The sequence below is a fragment of the Nicotiana tomentosiformis genome, chromosome 2, assembly GCF_000390325.3.
Source record: "Nicotiana tomentosiformis chromosome 2, ASM39032v3, whole genome shotgun sequence".
Classification (NCBI taxonomy): Eukaryota; Viridiplantae; Streptophyta; class Magnoliopsida; order Solanales; family Solanaceae; genus Nicotiana; species Nicotiana tomentosiformis.
The window spans coordinates 148,493,379-148,513,018 of record NC_090813.1 but is presented as its reverse complement, the minus strand read 5'-3'; the positions used below and the strand labels follow the sequence as shown (position 1 = coordinate 148,513,018).

General features: G+C 39.7%; 2 protein-coding genes across 2 annotated transcripts; one reads left to right on the top strand and one right to left on the bottom strand.

Annotated features, from left to right (window-relative positions):
* The first annotated feature begins 11,230 nt into the window (after positions 1 to 11,230).
* LOC104108287 (BTB/POZ domain-containing protein At4g08455) lies at positions 11,231 to 15,570 on the top strand. Its single transcript, XM_009617286.4, has 2 exons — positions 11,231 to 11,789; positions 14,870 to 15,570. Exons 1-2 carry the CDS (start codon positions 11,385 to 11,387, stop codon positions 15,335 to 15,337), a joined length of 873 nt encoding a protein of 290 aa, XP_009615581.1. The 5' UTR covers positions 11,231 to 11,384; the 3' UTR covers positions 15,338 to 15,570.
* A 120-nt stretch (positions 15,571 to 15,690) lies between these two features.
* On the bottom strand, positions 15,691 to 17,090 carry LOC138905837 (acyltransferase Pun1-like). The gene is made up of 2 exons (XM_070194354.1): positions 16,926 to 17,090; positions 15,691 to 16,275 (listed from the first exon to the last, which is right to left on the bottom strand). The coding sequence occupies exons 1-2, from the start codon at positions 17,088 to 17,090 to the stop codon at positions 15,691 to 15,693; spliced, it is 750 nt and encodes a 249-aa protein (XP_070050455.1).
* Positions 17,091 to 19,640: the final 2,550 nt, after the last annotated feature.

Genomic DNA, 19,640 nt, shown 5'->3' with positions numbered 1-19,640 from the left:
CTTACCGCAGATAATGCTTCTTCTTTTCAATTCGAGATCCAAGTGATTCTCGAGGAGATGGACGGAAAGCGTGTGGATATTTCTCCTCTAAAAGACCTATCAACGTCTTTCTTTGAGCTTGCCACTTCATATCACCGGGCACGGTCAACTCTTTCTGACAAGTTTGTGGATGTTGAAAATCAGAGTCATTTTTAAACGCCAAGGAACATCTTGATCTTGTCTTGATTGAGAAAGGGAAGAAGGTCGAAAAATTGTCTGCCACCAGTCAGTCTCTCAAAGAGGCCAAGGAGAAGGTGAAACAGTTAAGAGCTCTTCGAGGTATTGCCAATAAAGAGGTTAAAGAGATTGAATCTAGAGTCCCATCTACTGAAGAGGAGTATCGTAGATATTCTGATGTTTCCTTGGCAACTGCTGATGACTTGGCCGACGTGGAGATGAAGAAACAACACTTAGAGGTAACCCTTAAAGACTTGGTCAATTACAATTTGTGTTTAGATTAGTCTATACAAAGTATTTTATTTGCCTCCTTTTTTTTTTGCATTTGATTAACTAGTAGTTATTCTTAGAAATGAAAACTCTATCCATTTTACTTTATATCACGTTTTTTCATCAATGTCCCCTTTTTTCCTTTGCGGTTTAATATCAATAGTTCTTTACTTATCATGATGTATTGATGTCCCCATGATAGAACTTGGTTTTCTTTTAAACTTCGTTGGCGTTCATGTCTCGAAGTTCTTTGTATTTGGAGGTACATCCTCCCTTTTCTTTGAGAATAATATTGTTCATCATCTTTGTAACTTTTGTGGTAGGAGATATATATCTCAATGTGAGAATGTCAAAAATATGAGCCATTTGATTTTTTAAAAATTAAACTTTAAAATCTAAGACATATCCAAAATTCGGAATCAAACACCTTCAGAATCGCCGCAGGTAATATTTTGAAACCAACTTTAGATTCCACCACGTTAAAAATTTCAGATTTGCACAGTGTTACCAAAAAATTCATATCTTGGCATAGAAACGTTGAAATTATGAACCGTTTGATTTATTGAAAACTTGACTTCAAAATCTAAAAATTTCCAAAACGTGGGATTTAATACCTTAAGTATAGTTTCATATAATATTTCGAAGTCAACTTAAAATTCCGACACGCTGATGATTTCAAACTTGCGCGACTTTACCAAAACTCTTATATCTTGATGTAAAAACGTTAAAATCACAAACCGTTTGATTTCTTGAAAACAACACTTCAAAATATAATCCAAAATGTAGGATTTAATACCTTAAGGATAGTTTCAGATAATGTTTCGAAGTCAACATTAGATTTTGATATACCGACAGTTTCGAATTGGCGCGACTTCGCCAAAACTTTTATGTTTTGGTATGGAAGCCTCGGAATCACAAGGCGTTTTTCTTGCTATAAATATAAATTCAAGATCTCCATTCTCAAAAATATATTGGGTTCAAGACTCACCGAATTTGAAACGTTGTGCCAAGTAACCTTCCTTCTTATACTTGTATTCCCTTTTGATGCCTCTCTTCTCTTCCCTTTTTTCTTAGGGTAGAGAGCGGATATGAAGACCAACAAACTTGAAGGTCATATGAACATGAAGACATAGCGAATCCCCAGACTTCAATGCAAATACTTTGTAGCCTCCTAAAAGACTAAAATCATTCCATTGAAGATACCAATTTACCACAGAGGCTTGCCCCCTTTAAATCAAATGAGATCCAAAGTTTAACAGAAAAATGGTATCTCAGCTCGATTTTCAAGTGCTGATTGAATGGATTACATTCCATCGTACTTCATTTGGACAACGATTGGGGGATTATGTATCTTTTGAACTTATGCGACTGAACTCAGAATGAAAGTCTAAGCTGCCTACGTACCTCTATGGAGAGGATCAAGTCATACCGTAGTTCAGAATGGGTGGATTTTTTTTTATGTCCTAACTTTTGCCTAGGCCGCCTCTTTCGAGGTTTTCAACCTAGAGGATTTTTTTTTATGTCCTAACTTTTGCCTAGGCCGACTCTTTCGAGGTTTTCAACCTAGCAGACTCTTTTTTTTGTGTCCTAACTTTTGCCTAGGCCGCCTCTTTCGAGGTTTTCAACCTAGCAGACTCTTTTTTTTTGTGGGCCGTACACAGTTTAGACTCATGCGGGCCAAAAGTGTAGGAACATGCAGTTGCAACTTCAAGGATAATACTTCTTTAAAAACTTGCCATTGATAGGGCTGATTCTCATGCCATCTGCATCAACCAGCTTATAAGCCCCACTTGAGTAAGCTTCTTGTACGATATATGGCCCATCCCATTTTGAAGTGAACTTCCCTACAGGTTTATGAGAAGTAATAATGGGTCTTCGTATGGCATGGACTTAATCTCCTACCTGAAAGGATCTCGGGCGAACTCTTTTATTAAAGGCGCGAGACAATCGAGCTTGATAACATTCAAGACTCTGTTGAGCTTCCAACCTCTTCTCATCAAGAGCCTCCAACTCTGCTAATCGAAGTCGAGCATTTTCTTCATCAGTGATCCCTTATTGAATATCCAATCGTAATGAAGGTATTTGACGCTCGAGTGGCAAGATGGCTTCGGCTCCATAAACGAGTGAATAAGGAGTCGCTTGTGTTGACGTGCGGTGAGTCATCCTATATGCCCATAGAGCTTCTTCCATATGGTCATTCCAATCTCGTTTGAATTTGGAGACGAGTTTCTTTAACAAGTTGCATAAAGTTTTGTTGAATGCCTCAGCTAGACCATTGGCAGCAGCATTGTACATCCAAGAGTTATGTTGTTTGAAGCCAAAGAGATCACAAATCTTGTTCATCTGCCTATTATCGAATGGCTTTTCATTATCCGTTATTATGTAACTAGGAATGCCAAAGCGATAAATTATCTTTACTCGGATGAAACTTGCAACATTTTTCTTCTTTACCTCCTTAAGAGCAGCAGCTTCAACCCATTTTGAGAAGTAGTCAGTTGCAGCCAAGATGTATAGGTTCCCACCAGAGGACTTTAGCAGTGGTCCAACAACATCCAATCCCCAAGCGTCAAACGGCCAGGATGCTACAGTCGGGTGCAACACTTCAGGAGGTTGATGAATAAAATTCACATGGAATTGACAAGCCTTGCATCTTCGAGCGTAGTCCAAGCAATCTTTTACCATCGTTGGCCAATAATATCCCATCCTTTTTATATGAAAGTGGAGCTTTGCTCCGTACTGGTGTGACCCACATACCCCAGAATGTGCCTCTTTCAAAGCTTGGAGTGCTTCTTCTTCCCTTAAGCATCGCAAGAGTACTCCCTCGAATGACCTTCTGTATAGAGTATCTTTCTAGTAAAGGAAGCGAGGTACACGACGACGGATTTTAGTCCTTCTCCTCGGATTTTTTGGAAGTATCCCATAGCATAAGTAGTCGATAATGGGTTATCGCCATTCTTCTTTCTCAACTTTAAAAATAGCGACAAGATGCTTGAGTTCATTTTCTTCACCTTCAGCCTTATTTGGCGGCGGTACTACCCATTTTTGGCAGACAGTAACTTGCGCTTGATCAGGCAGGGTTAACGGCGAAGCTAGGGTAGCTAAAGCATCAACCTTCTTATTTTCTTTCCTTGGCACATGCTGAATAGTCACATCACCGAGCCACCCCATTAATTTTTTAGCGTAATCATGATATGGGCATAGTTCAGGCTTCTTGACCTCGTAACTATCTAGAAGCTGATTGACCACTAACTGAGAGTCACCAAAGACTTGAAATTGCAACCGCTTCATTTCGACAGCCATTTCGAGCCCAAGTATTAGGCTTGATACTCAGCAACATTGTTAGAGCAGAGTCGCGTCAACATAAAAGAGTAGGGCAGAACTTCACCTTGAGAAGTGACAAATACTACACCAGCACCAACTCCTCCGCGATGTGCATCACTATCAAAGTACATCTTCCATGGAGGCTGAACTTCAATAACCATTGCGTCCTCATCAGGTAGTTCATCAGTTAGATCCCAATCATCAGGTATAAGGTGATCTGCCAAAAATTTCGCTAACGCTTGTCCTTTTATAGCCTTTTGAGGGATGTACACGATTTCAAATTGTTGAAACTGGAGGTACCACCTTGCTAGTCGATCACTAAGGACACGTTTTGACATCACGAACTTGGTGGGATTTGCTTTATAAACAAGACGAACAACATGAGCTTAAAAGTAGTGCTTCAACTTTTGAATTGAGAAAACTAGCGCCAAACACAACTTTTCAATTGGCGAATAATTCAGCTCGTTTGGTATCATCATCCTGCTCAAGTAGTAAAGAGAATTTTTTTTCCCTCACTATTTTCTTGGGCCAACAACTCTCCAACAAACCTTTCTTGTGCTGAAATATATAGTATCGGCGGTTTTCCAAGTATAGGGGCTGCTAAAACCGGAGGTTTCATCAAGTAGGATTTAATGCTCTCAAAGGCATTACTACACGCTTGGTCCCATTTGAAAGGGACACCTTTCTTCATAAGGCGACTGAATGGTTGTCACCTCCCAGCTAGGTTTGAGATGAATCTCCTAAGGTACGCTAACTTTCCTTGCAGACTTTTCAATTCGTGAATATCCCGAGGCTCAGGCATTTTCAAGATTGCATCTACTTTATCTTGATCAATTTCAATCCCTCGATGTCGAATAATAAAACCAAGGAACTTTTCGGAAGTAACTCCAAAGGCGCATTTCAATGGATTCATCCTAAGTTGGTACCTCCGAAGCAACTCAAACGCCATTCTTAAGTCTTTTAAATGGTCGCCCTTCTCTCTTGATTTTACCATTAAGTCGTCAACATAGCATTCGACATTCTTGTGGAGAAGATCGTCAAAAATATGATGCATAGTCCTTTGGAAAGTAGCATCAGCTTTCTTCAAGATAAAAGGCATTACCTTGTAGCAATAAATACCCTTTGGGGTGCGGAATGCAGTAAGCTCTTCATCTTTTGGTGCCATGCGAATTTTGTTATAGCCCGACGAACCGTCCATGAAAGATATTGCCTCGTAACCAGTAGTAGCATCAATCATTAGCTCTGGAATAGGGAGCGAAAATTCATCTTTGGGACACGCTTTGTTGAGATCCGTGAAGTCAACGTATACTCGAATCTGGCCATTCTTCTTCCTTACATGGACAATACTTGAAACCCATGTTGGGTATTTAACTTTCCGAATAAATTAAGCTTCAATGAGTTTGTTTACTTCTGTTTCGATCAGGGGAACCAAGTCCGGCCTAAAGCGCCTTTGAGCTTTCTTAACAGGACGAGCGTCATTCTTGACTGCAAGGTGATGAACTGATACTTTAGGGTCCAAGCCAGGCATTTCTTTGTAACTCCAAGCAAAGACATCCCTAAACTCCTTGAGTAACTCAATATAAGTGCTTTCTTCATTAACTTCTAGTAAAGCACTTAGGTAGGTGGGTCTTAGTTCTTCATCAGTGCCAAGGTTAACTTCTTTTAAGGCATCAATCATTGCCTTCACCCCTGCTTCAAGTTCTGGCAGAGCATCTTTTGCATCTTCATATTCTTGAGGGTCCCCATCGTTTAAGGATATGTGATAACATGGTGAAACATCCTCCAATTCTGCATTATCCTCCATTGAAGGTGGAACACCATTCTCGTCTTGTACAGTAACATGATACGAAGAACCCACACTTTCTTCATCTTTGTCACGTTCCTTAGTGTAGACGATAATATATGGCTTTACTTTCAGTACTTCTTTACATGAAACCACAAGTTTTGTTTGTCGCCTCATTCTAGAAGGAACCAAACTTTGGAAATCCTTAGAGATCTTCTGAATTTTGGGCGAAGCGGGTGTTCTTATGCTTTGAAAAATTCTCTGGAACTTATTCCCCTTCTTTAATGGACCTAATCTCTCAAACACGGAAGTCCTCACAGTTGATTTTCCAAGTCGATCAAAGATAGAAGGCTTGTTAGAAGCGACAGATTCATCTTCTACAGTGATATAATTGATGCTCGCCCTTCTTATGGAGATGCGCACTGGTGAAAGTTACTTGTATCCCAAACCTTCATGTGGTTGTCTCGTCGCAGCTTCTGATGGTAGCTTCCCTAACTTTGACGGCTCATTGGGATTGTATCCAGCTTTTGCAAATAGCCTGTAAGCGTTAGGATCAAAAACTTCATCTGTTCGCTTTGTAGGGAGTGCCACATTCTGCAAACGATTTTGGGCCACAAACCTTGCAAGCGGCATTGAGGATGACTTTACTGCCTCAATTCGACCGGAAGAGTTAACCCCTTTAGCATGTTAGTTTGGAGATTAGATGATTCACCTTCATCTTTTTTCTTTTTAGGGACGTATTGGAGCGGAGGAGTTACTTTCTTGCTGTGAGACAATGTTCCCTTTATGAGACTTATTTGGGTTGGGTTGTACCTTCTCAGCAACAGCTTTGGTTTTGTCAGCAACCACCTCAGCTCTCTTAGCCGTGGACTCATCATCCTTGTCATTCATGACATTATCGACTTTTAGCTCCTTCACAATGCGGTCCTTCAAGTAGAACTTTGCATCGGCGAAGTGTGACTCAGTCTCGGTGAATGGCTCATCATCATCAATTATCTTCTTCTCGACTTCACTTTCGTAGTATCTCAAACATTGATGGTAGGTAGATGGAACCACTTTATTCTTATGTATCCAAGGCCTTCCAAGCAAGACGTTGTATGAAGTCTTTGCATCGATCACATACAGCCATGCACTTGATTGCATATCTTCAATGATGATTTCCAGCCTGATCGCGCCTATGGATCTTTGACCCCCTTTGGTTGAATCCTTGAATCATCACACGACTTTCTAAGAGTTCATTCATAGAAATACCAAGTTCTTTCACAGTGCGAATTGGCAAAATGTTCACTAAGGATCCTCCATCAACCAAAATTCGATTTACCCTTTCATCACGCATATATCCAACCAGGTACAATGGGCGGTTATGAAGAGTGTCACCTAGCAGAAGATCGTCATTTATGAACGTGACTTTTTCCTCACAAGTATTAACTTCTTGAGGAGTGTACTCGATGATTTTTTTCCGAAGATGTTGCCAATGGTAGGTCATCACTCTTTTCTTTCCCTTCGTCAGCATGGAAACAAGAGGCATCGATACCCCCATGAAAACTCTTCATGCGGAACCAACTTGGTAAAAACTCCTCCAAGGTCACTGGATTTCGTGGCTTTTGGGAGTGGTGCACCTCCACTTTTGCTTTCTTTAAGTGCTTAACCGGATTCTATCTCCTTGGTCTTTTTACCATCATTTTCCTTGTTGGTTGTTTTACTGATTCTTTTTGTGGGCTCCTTCTATGGTGCCTACGACGAGTCACCAACGTCCAACCTTTATCATCATTTGGTTGAATGACTTCATCTTTGTTGTTCTCCAGTAATTCTTCATCTTTACTTTCTTTAAAACCACACAATTCATCCGGACTGAATGAGCCAAAGGTGATAGATACTTAGTTTGCGCTTTCTTTCTCATCTTCAAGCACGATCTTCTTTTCGCGAGCCAAGTCCATAACTTTGTCCTTGAAGACAAAGCACTTCTCCATAGGGTGGCTTACAAGTCGATGGTATTTGCAGTAATTTGGGTCATTTGTTTTCCTAGCTTCATTTGGTCGCTTCATCTCCGGAAGCTTAATGATATTTAACTAGAGGAGTTCTTCAAAAATAGCTGGCACATCAGAATCCAGAAGTGGGTACTCTTTCTCTTGCATTTCTTTTAAAGTCAACTTTCCACTTGGCTTATCTTGAAAAGAAGTGGATTTCATACTCTGCTTCTTGCTCACCTTCGTCGTGAACTTTACAGGTGATGTGTTGACATTTATAGCTTCTTTGCTTTCAGGCTTGGGTACGAACTTGCCCCACTTCCTGACTTCTTGCTTGTCGTTCCCCTTGCGAGGTTCATAGATGGGTAGCCTTTCATTTCCAGCAGAGGCTATGCTCAATTCCATGTCATGGGAACGAGTTGCAAGTCTTCAAATGTGCTGGGATTGATACTTTGCAAGATGTAGCGCAATCCCTAATGCATGACTTGAATGTACATCTCTATGCCTGAGGCTTCACTAAGCATGCCTTTGTAGTTGAGGCTTGCATTCCTCCAACGATTGATAAAGTCGATAACTGGTTCACCCTTTCGTTGACGAGTATTTGTAAGTTCTATCATACTCACAGTATGTCTCGTGCTATAAAAGCGATTGAGGAATTCTTGCTCAAGTTGATCCCAGCTATCAACAGATCTATCCTCGAGGTCCGTATACCAATCAAAAGCATTTCCTTTTAATGAGCGGACAAACTGCTTGACGAGGTAATCTCCATAAGTCCCAGCATTGTTGCATGTCTCAACGAAGTATGCCACATGTTGCTTTGGATTTCCTTTGCCATCAAACTGTTGAAATTTGGAGGTTGATAGCCATCACACATCTTCAACATATCGATCCTTGAAGTGTACGACTTTGCGTAGGTAAAGGAGGACCTGGAAGCGACTTCATATTTATTTTTTATAGTCCCTTCAATTAACTCCTTTAGTTGATTGATTGGAATCATCCCTTCCGAAGAGACTGGAATTTCCTTAGTAGATGCAACTTGTCGTGGGGGAGGATCAATCTCTTGAACTTCTAGGAGTTTGTCAGGTGCATGGGTGGATTCTTCTTCCATCAAGATTCCCACCCTATCTGTTAGCTTGTCGATTCTAGCATCTTGATTTTGCATGCACTTGGTCAAGCCAGCGATTACTTCCGTCAAGTTTGCCAACTGCTCCTCCACAGATGAAGTGTTTGTCACCATGGCTTGCATGATTGTCGTGGACAATGGAGAGTAGCATGGATTTTCACACAAATTGATCCTTGATTGGCTCACGCTATGTGGTGTAAGTAGGGAGGATCCATCACTTGAAGCATCATCATCTTCCTTCACAGCTGAGTGCTTGGATCCGGAGAGGTCAAGCAGAGCAAGAGTTTTCTTGATCTTTTCAGCAACATCGCTTCCTCCTTCGGGTGAGTTTGTGAAAGATCTTGCTCCTTTTGAGGATGAAGATCCAAAAACAGGGGTTGATGCGGATGGTGCTTGGGGTGCTTGTTGTCGATTCTAGCATCTTGATTTTGCATGCACTTGGTCAAGCCAGCGATTGCTTCCGTCAAGTTTGCCAACTGCTCCTCCACAGATGAAGTGTTTGTCACCATGGCTTGCATGATTGTCGTGGACAATGGAGAGTAGCATGGATTTTCACACAAATTGATCCTTGATTGGCTCACGCTATGTGGTGTAAGTAGGGAGGATCCATCACTTGAAGCATCATCATCTTCCTTCACAGCAGAGTGCTTGGATCCGGAGAGGTCAAGCAGAGCAAGAGTTTTCTTGATCTTTTCAGCAACATCGCTTCCTCCTTCGGGTGAGTTTGTGAAAGATCTTGCTCCTTTTGAGGATGAAGATCCAAAAATAGGGGTTGATGCGGATGGCACTTGGAGTGCTTGTTGTCCTAACGAGCTTGCTTTGCTCCTCGTAACTGGTCTAAAACTTCCAAAAGTAATATCGAGGATGCTTTTCACATCAGCATAGAACCTGGAATTAGCAGCCTTGGTGGAAGTTGAACTGGAGTTAATTTTCTTTGAAGCCATTTCAATGTTCTTGAACTTTGGTGATTGAAAAGTTGAGATGAGAGGTAGAGATTGTCCCACTGGACGTGCCAGAATTTGTAGACAATAAATTGCGTCGAGAAAATAAGATCAAGACCGAAAAATATTGCAACAATCATAGTATTCGATTTCAAGTAATTTGAGTGTACAATCTCTATAAATCCTTTGATTCTTCTTTTCAACAGTAAATAAAAGAGCCTTTGAGCTTAATCTTGAATTTTAATTTATTTTAATCCAAGTGCTCTAGGCCTAATCTTGATCTTGACGTATTTTTAATCCAAGGGCTTGCAGCTTGTTCTTGAATCTTCGTCTTGATCTTTTAATCCTTAGAACACTTGAATGTTTGTAGCTTTTAGAGAAATCTGCAGCGTTTGATCCACGAGCTCCCTATTGCTTCTTGTTATAACATCTGGTGTCTTTTCTGGGTTATGAAGACCCCTATTTATAGTTGTAGGAGGGAAGAGTTATGATAAGAACAAACTCTTTCCGACCAATCAAATTGAAGTGTGACAAGGCCACATTTGATTGGCCAGAACATGTCACTTGCACACGTGGCGCGATTTCATTGACCTTTTAATGTGATTTGGCATGCCTTGTCATTTTGACACGTGGATGATACTATTGGCTCTTCCGTTTGATTTGGCGCGCCACGTCATTTGACACGTGGCACCAAATTGGGGCTCCGGGATGATGATATTTTGGGCTTAATGAAGTGGGCTCATCACTTTAGCCCAATTAAATGGGCTAGCCCAATGGATTAAGACTTATTTATTTAATCCATTTATATTGGACTTATACAATTAATTCAATTATATTAGCACATATGTTTATTTGGACCAATATATCTTGAATTTAAAATATAGTCCAAATTATTTCATGGATTTAATTTTAATAAAATTTATATGCTTACAGTAAGATAAATGATAAAATAGTATTATTTAAAAATAAGGAAGGGCGATATGAGAGAAAAATAAGGTAACGACGCGACCACACCAAATCTGTCGATACATAAAGTGGCACTTTACGTCTTTATGTAACGATAAATTTAACAATACGATAATAAAAATATAAGTAACAATCAAAATAAATATTGTATTTAAAGTAATAATACGATACAATACAATGGGTAACAACCATCCAAACAAGCTACTATTTAGATGGTTGTTACATATTGTATTGTGTCGTATTGTTACTTTAAATATAATATTTATTTTAATTGTTACTTCAATTTTATTGTATCGTATAGTTAAATTCATCTTTACATAACGATAAAAAGTGTCACTTCATGTAACGACGAATTTGGTATGGTCGCGTCATTACCTTGCTCTTTTCTCTCATCTTACCCTTCCTTATTATTAATTAATTATATTTTTATCCTTTACGCAACCTTTTTATACAATAATTCTACCTTATACCCTGCTTCTTTTTTTTATAATATTATAAATTTATTTTTCATATTACTGATGCATGACATTATAAAATGATGACAAATAATATAATCTATTCAAATATTATATTTATTATAATAATACAGTACAAATATAGTATAATATAATATGATACATTTATGAATGCACGTGGAACGATCATCCAAACAAACTAATGTATGCATTACTTTTTGTAATGCCTCTACTCTTATCTGTCACATGCTCACAGCAAACTTTTAAAAAGGTGGTTTAGCAGCTAGGTGAAAAGAATAAGAGAAAAAAGAATATTCTAAAAAAGGAAAAGAAAAAAAAAAGATGAGAAGGCATCACCGGCGGCGATCATCGACGCCGTCAGTGGACTTCGGAGAAGACGAGGAAGACGACGAGGAAGAAGAAACATCATCGGAAGCACGAATGAAGTGCGTGTCATGTAAAGAAGATTACAGCTCACGTGACGCGGGCACGTGCAGGGAGTGTTACGAGGAAGCTAGCGAGACAGAGGAAGAGCTGAAGCGTGAGATCGAAGACCTTAAATCCAAAGTCAACTTCCTCCGTTTCTGGGCCCCACCTGACCCTCTCCACCACCTCCACCACCAACGGTCTTCTTCCACTAATACCGTACCCTTCTGCTCCGACGTCGTTTTGGTCGCTTCTCATGATGATGAAAATGGAAAGTCTACCCCTCACCCTGTTCCCGTTCCTGCAAATCGCGCTGTTCTGGTCAGTACCCATTTGATTATTCCATGTATTTTTAACGGTTTTGCATAACAAATTGTGTTATCAAGATTAATTCATTTCATACTTGATGTATTTCTAATGGGTGTGCGGTTGATTGAACCAAATGTGTTATCAATAAATAGATAGGATACCGGTAGATTGATGGTCAGTGCAAAAGTAGTCTAACTGTAGATATAGAGGACTGATATAGTCGACCCGAATTAATTTTGGGGTTGAGGTGGAGTTGATTGTTATATATTGGATATTAATGGATGAGGAATTGTAATACAAGTATCTCTTTCATTAGGAAATATCAGATGGAATCATAGAGGAGGGCTTGGTAGGCAGGGGCGGATGTAGCAGTGTTGTGAAGAGCGTGAAGCGAGGAAAAGCGACATGCCCCTTTTCGCTTAAAGCGAGAAGCGAGAAGCAAAACGCTCGCTTTTTTGATATTTTAAAAAAAATATTAAAATAAGAAAGAACTACTGAAACGAAAAAATAAGAACAACTAAGAAGAAGGTCATTAAAAGAACAATTACATAGCACATAAGAAAGGCAATAAGAACTAAGAATAAAGGATATGAAAATAAGAAGGGCAGTATAAGTATAACTGAAACGAAAAAATTGGGCAGCATTTCAAACGAAAAAACAGTGCAAGAAAATGAAGAAGAAGAGGAGGAGAAGAATGAGAAAGAAGAACTGAAGGGAAAAAAAAAATTCGCCAGCATTTCGCTGCTATTTGGACGCTGAAACAGTGAAAGAAAAAGAAAAAGAAGAAGAAGGAGGAGGAGGAAGAAGAAATCACATACCTGGACCAAACTTGATGATCTTGAAATTGAAAAGTGTAGAAAACTTGAACCCTAGGTCGCTTCTTTCTTTCTCTGTTGCTGCTGGTCGATGATATTTTAAAAAAAGAACAGCTTTTTTAATTAAATAGGTTGGCAGCCCTGTAATACAGAGAAGCGCTCGCTTCTTACGCATCGCTTCGCACCTGCGCTTCTCGCTTTTTAATGGAAAGCGAGCGCTTTTTTAAACCTGCTACGCTTCAGCTAACATAAGCGTTCGATGGCTCGCCTCGCTTCGCTTCTCGCTTTAAGCGAGTAAAGCGAGAAGCGCTCGCTTTTCACAACACTGGGATGTAGGGTTCAACTTATTCTCTAGATAAGTACAAATAATTGATCTCGAATCCAGTAAATCAAATAAGTTATGGTAAAATCTCGATCTCGAAGTGATAACTTCAGATCCTGGATCTGCCTCCGTTGGTAGGTTGATGACCAGTGCAAAAGTAGTCTAACTATGAACATGAGAAATGATTAGATGGAATCATCAGTTTCAAGCACTTTCTGAAGGAAAAAGGAAGTGTCCGAGCCACTACAGTGTATTTTACAACTGTTGCAACTAGAATAGCACTCTTATTGTATATCAAGTGCTTTTGAAAGAAAATAAATTGCTGGGAGTTTTAAGTTAGACCTTTTCGCTCTATTTATTGGAGTATGAATAGTGAGCTTGGTCGCCACTATTATGAGTGGATGGGAGGCAGAAGTTGTTTGGAGTTATTTTCTGTTAGGCATTTTTGTTTGAACATGCTCAAAATCTGCAACAACGCTAATGCATTGGCTGTATGAGTTGAGCGAGTAAGTCTGAAGAAATTGATATGATGACTTATTGTTTTATTGCTAAAAGGCCAGAACATTGGAAAAGCTGCAGTTGATGGACTAAGTTTATGTGCTCTCCTGCAGAGTTGTCAAAGGTGAAAGCATAGAAAAGCACCAAGAATTGCTGGGGTATTATGCGCAAACTAGAAATAGAAGCATGGGCTTTACCGAATGAAGGCACTAGTGCCATGAAAAATATCAAAAATTATTATTCATGATATTTTGTTAACAATTAATCTCACTTTGCAAGTATGCTGCTATCCTCTTAAGACATAGTATAACGAAGATGAGAAGCATGCCTTAGTGCCTTGGTATCTGCACTAAAAGCTACCTAAGCGAGGCAAAGCTTCCAACCTGAGCTTCACCTTTAAAGCTTAGGCACACTTCAAGAAAGCCTTCAACAACATGCTCTCCTGCTAGGCAGCCTAGAAATTTTCAAACTCACTCCATATTTGATATTCTTCCGGAAAATTTAATAGCTGATCTACAATGTAAGTCATGTCATACAGTGTCATCTAGAGTCCTGCTGGTAATTTTCTACTTTTTAATAATTGTTCTAGTAGCATACCAGCATCGATTCGCTGTAGCATATTGAAGAATGTAAAATTAAACTGATTCCTAAGAAAGAGGGAAAGTAAATGCTTGTTGCTTGAACTTGTATAAAAAGAAGAACACCTGATGTTTTACAGCATCTGGTGTAATTTTTTCCAGTCTATATCTTATACTCCCTCTGTTCCAATTTATGTGAACCTGTTCGACTGGGCACAAAGTTTAAGAAAAAATGAAGACTTTTTGAGTTTGTGGTCCTAAACAAGTCAAAAAGGGGTCCAGAGTATTTGTGTGGTTATAAAAGCTTCTCATTAAGGGTAGAGTTGGAAGTCTAAGCTAAATTGTTTCCAAATTCTTTTTGGAACGGACCAAAAAGGAAATAGGTTCACATAAATTGGAACGGAGGGAGTGCTTAATAGCTAAAACATATGCCACATTAGACAATTTGCAAATTGCCAAAAGCTTATTCACATGTTAGGGACTCATTTTGCCTGATCATGTTGCTACTCTTCCGCCCCTGGAGTCTTCATCTTCCGCTGAATCATCATGACAGAGCTCCTGAAAGTTTGTGAACAGTAGCATATCAAAGCTTACATTTATTAATCAGTATTTCATGATCATTTTGTTATGGTTCTCTCCAAGACACGAAAATTAAGTTTCCCCTATCGTTGTTTCTTTCATTCTTTTCCGCTTAGATATGCTCTGAGCATCTGAGAAACATACTGAATTTAGTGTCCTCTTTCTTTATATCTGTTTTATACGATTTCTTTACTGTTTTAATTGTTATTTTTCACTGAAGTGATTTGGTGCCAATCTATTCGAAATAGTTCTTTATAGTTTTTGCACCTAACCTTTTCAAAATTTTGATATTCCACGCAGGCCAGTCGTTCCCCAGTGTTCAGAGCTATGCTTGAAAATGAGATGGAAGAAAGCCTTAGCGGCACAATTAAAATTAGTGACGTGTCATATGATGCACTTCGTGCTTTTGTGACCTATTTATACACTGCCGACGCGTGCCTAGATGAGCTTATGGCTTGTGACCTTCTCGTTCTGGCAGAAAAATACCAAGTGAAGCATCTGAAGACGTATTGTGAGAAGTTTCTGATTTCCAAATTAAACTGGGAGAACTCACTTCCTAACTATGCCTTTGCTCACCAACACAATGCAAAGAACTTGCTTGATGCAGCCCTGTCATTGATCATGGAAAATATGGACAAGCTGAGCAAGCGAGAAGAATACAAAGAACTTGTGGAGAAAGATCCCAGGCTTGTTGTAGAAATCTATGAAGCTTACCTTTCCAAACAGGTGAACACTGCTGTGCATAAAGATCCAGTTGCTAAAGCATAGCATAGCCCATGTTCATATTAACTTCGGTACTACGAGGATTCTCTAATTTTAGTGGTTAAGATTATAGTCCCCTGAATGGTGAACGTAATTTGAATGTTCATTAATGCATGGATGTATTTTGTTACTGAAGAATTTGCCTTTTAACTTTTAGTTTCTGATGTTTATCTTTTAAGTTTCTAAGCTGATATTCTGTTGAACATTAAGTTTGATTAATGCTTAGTCATGTTAAGTAACATATATGACACAATGGCTAAAAAACTCGAAACAGGGCTACTGCACAGCTGAGAAAATTTATGTCTTTCATTTCATGAAGCTTTTGAAGTACAGAAACATAGTGAAATGTTTTCCTTCTCTTAATGACTTGGAAGTGGGATAGCAAACTCAAGGAATTCTTCATCACATTCAAGGGCAGACCTATGTTGAGCATCTAAAATTACTCGTGCCTCAACACCACCATTGATCTTGATCTTGTCACCAACTAAGAAGAATGAATTCTTTGATGGATCAGGTGCTGAACTCATCCTTATATGTCTTCCCAATCCAAACTCTGTGCTTGAAAGTGGAAAATTGATTAAATTGCTGCAGACATAAGTATCAAATTCCTCATTGGAAAATGGTGCTTCCCCTTTTTCAATACATTCAAGAATTGTCAGCACTAACTCATTTTGCCTAACGTGGTCTCTCTTGAACAGCAGTTCAACTTCATTTCTGAGTTCACATACTAATCTTGGTAATTGCATTTCTCCCTTATTACTTGCTGTTGTGAAAAATATAGAGATAATATTTCCAACGGAGTTACGTGGCAAGCGCGGGTTAAGGAAATAACGAAGATCCACAAATTGAACCAACTTACATGGCCTAAAGGAAGTACTAGTAGATTTTACCCTTGCAGCACACTTGAAAATAAGTGCACTCAAAAGCTCAGCACGAGTTGGATTCTGCACTCTTGATCCACCTTCAACTTAAGCTTTAAGTGCATGTATTTTGGAGTTTGGAAAGAAGAATTTTCTCAGCACACGTTCTTCTAGTTTTTATTCAATCAATGGTGCAACCAAAGGACTACCTTTCATTATTTTTGATGATGGGAAGATAGATTCTCCCATAAAACGTGGAGAAGGAACAAAACTTGGTTCACGAGTAGTTTTACCCCAATCACTTAAAAATTTCACCATTGAACTCTCATCAGTATTCACTAAGCTTGTGTGACAGGCATATACACCTTTAGCTATTCCCACCACAATCAAATTGGTTCAAGTGAACCACTAGTAAACTACCATTATAGGAATTTGCAAAAGGCAATCCTTTAGAGAAAACTGCCACTTCTGCAATCCTTTAGAGAAAAATTATTTTCTACTTTCTAACCAAACACTAGAAAATATTTTTAGGAAAAAATTTTCACCCACCAACCAAACAAGGGAAAATAAGTGATAAAACCACTCATTTTCCAGTAAAACATTTCCCTTCGTACCAAACACACCCTTAATCTTCAAGCAAATGGATAATATGAGGCTAGAGTTCTTGATAGAGAATTCTGTAGTGGATGAGCTATTTGATTAGGTTCAATGTCATTTGAAATTTCAGCATTAACCTCTTTATGCTTGGGATAGAAGAAGGACAAAGGCATGTACATGTGACCATAAGCTTGTTCAATAAAAGAGAGTTTGTGATGTCTAACAGCAGAAGGTGTTGGACAGATAGGCTTGATAGTAAACTTTTTAGTACCTAACGCAAGTGGCAGTGATGGTAAAGCCATGATGATTGAGAAACAGTACTACGTTTAGTTTATGCAAAACTCTTGCTTTTCAATTAGCCTTTCATCAAGTGTCACTTCTATATATAGTTGTATTGGGTAAAATATGTTACGATACGTGGCCGTCCGAGAAAGGGACACGTGGAATCCAAGACGGGGATGACTGATGACTGAAGACGGAAGACAACTGTTTCGTTTGTCACCAACAAGAATAATGCTCATAAAGATGTGATAAATGCTCTTTTCCCGGTAGCATTAAATAGGGAATATTCATGGCATTAAGAGCAGTTACCCGTTACAAGATATTTGAGATTTATGTTCACCGTTACATCTTCACCAATGCTCCTCATAATTGACATTAAAGAAGGGCACGACCCTAGGACCTTCTTCATAGGTATAAATAGTGAACTCAGGTGTCATTGGAAAGGGGATGACTATTCTAGCAAACATATACTATATTTTACATAAAACTCAATCCAATCTTAGATTCTGATTTCTCGATTCTTTTTATTTTTGTGCCTGAAAACCTTGTTCCCGGAATTGCTGCTTCTGCTGTTTCGTCCATATCTTAAGGCTAAGTGTTGCATAATTCTTCAATTATTTATTTATTTCAGGATCAAATTAATTCACTTATCTAAAAACCACGTATAAATTCAACTGTACCGTTTTACGGGTGAACAGTTTGGCGCCCACCGTGGGGCCTAGATAGTCGTATAATTAAATTGATCTTTGCCTTTTTTATTAACGTGTTTTGATCATTTTTATCTTAGGAAAAGTCATAAGAAATGGCAGATAACACTGTTAACGACATGCACAACACCGAGATTCGAGGGGTTCAGCCTCATTTCGAGGACTCAATCAGCAACACCCATAATGAAGGGAATGACGCTACACCAGTGCATGACAGGCAGTACCCTCGACATGTTCGGGGGACCACTCCCGATGACGCTGATGAGGAGCATGTCGTCGACGCGGTAAGGGTCTTGCAAGAGCAATAAGCGATCATTCTAGGCCACCTCACGCGACAGGATAAAGTTATGACGGAGTTGAAGCAAGCGTTGTCGGGAGCTTCAAATAATGCATACAGACGAGATCTGATCCCTCACGGGATTCACACGGATCAAACAACAAGGAGGGTCGACAACAACACTCCTAGGGGTGAAATTGGCTCCGATGGGGCAGGAGGGAACGAGTCCGGCCTCAACAACGAGAATGATTCTTTCAAGAATGAACTTTTACGGTTCACGAGGGAAGTAAACTCCCGCATGGGCCAGATCCCGGGCGCGCCACCAGTGCTGAAAGGCCGGACTTGAAAAAGTATACTCAATTATCGTACAAGCCAAGTGCGGCACCACAGTTTTTCCCTAAGTGGTTCAAAATGCCTGAAATTCCAAAGTATGACGGAACTTCAGACCCCCATGAGCATATTACCACCTACACAACAACGATAAAGGGAAATGATTTATCTTCTCACGAAATTGAATCTGTGCTGCTGATGAAATTTGGGGAAACCCTCACGATGGGGGCCTTGACGTAGTATTCGCTGTTACCCGAGCATTCCATAGATTCCTTTGAAATGCTTGCGGATTTTTTCATCAAGGCTCATGCTGGGGCAAGGAAAGTACACGCCCGAAAGGACGACATATTCAGGATAGCGCAAGGAGAGTCTGAGTTTCTACGAGAGTTCGTTACCTGATTACAGAAGGAGAGAGTGTTCCTCCCGACTGTCCCCGATGAATGGGCGGCTGAGGCGTTCACCAAAGGATTGAATCCAAGAAGTTCAGACACTTCCCGAAAATTGAAAGAGAGCCTACTCGAGTTTCAAGCAACGGCCTGGGCGGACGTCCACAACCGATACGAATCAAAAATAAGGACCGAAGATGATCAGGTTGGTTTTCCATCGTCGACAAAAGGACGAGAAAAGAATAAGGAAAAATCAAATGATGATTATGACGCGGACAGTTAGACTTCTAGGGGCCGGTTTTTGCCTTACGAACGAACCGAAGGCCACAATAGAGGTTTTCGGACAGCGGATAGGTTCGCGATCGACAGGAGGACTGATCGCGATCAGAATAATCGATCACTGCAAGATAAAGAAGTGACAGGGTCACGGGATCCTTATTACCCCAAATTATTAGAATACAACTTTAATGTTAGTATAGTAGAATTAGTATTTGCCATGAGAAACATCAAAGAAGCGCAGTTCCCGAGACCGATGAGATCTGATTCTAACCAGAGGGATCTTAATTTATGGTGTGAATACCACGGTACGAATGGCCACCGAACAGGGGACTATCGACATCTCCGGGAAGAAGTGGCAACGTTACTAAAGAATGGTCACCTCAAAGAATTCTTGAGTTACCTAGCTAAGAACAACTATGGGCGTAATCGAGACAACGCGGAACCCTTGAAAGAAGGAGAAGATTCTCCGCGTCAAACAATCAACATGATCTTCGGAGGGAACGAGATTAACGGGATCACCTTTTCAGCAACAAAGAAGACGAAAGTATCAATAACGCATAGAAAAAGGCTCCAATCACTTTTACAGAGGAG

Excerpts from the sequence above, each read along its gene's own strand:
- LOC104108287 (XM_009617286.4), top strand. The coding sequence starts at position 11,385 with ATGAGAAGGCATCACCGGCGGCGATCATCGACGCCGTCAGTGGACTTC. Across the intron at positions 11,790-14,869 it reads CTGCAAATCGCGCTGTTCTG|GCCAGTCGTTCCCCAGTGTT; the intron begins GTCAGTACCCAT and ends TATTCCACGCAG.
- LOC138905837 (XM_070194354.1), bottom strand. The coding sequence starts at position 17,090 with ATGGCTTTACCATCACTGCCACTTGCGTTAGGTACTAAAAAGTTTACT. Across the intron at positions 16,276-16,925 it reads TCTATCCCAAGCATAAAGAG|AATCCAACTCGTGCTGAGCT; the intron begins GTTAATGCTGAA and ends TCAAGAGTGCAG.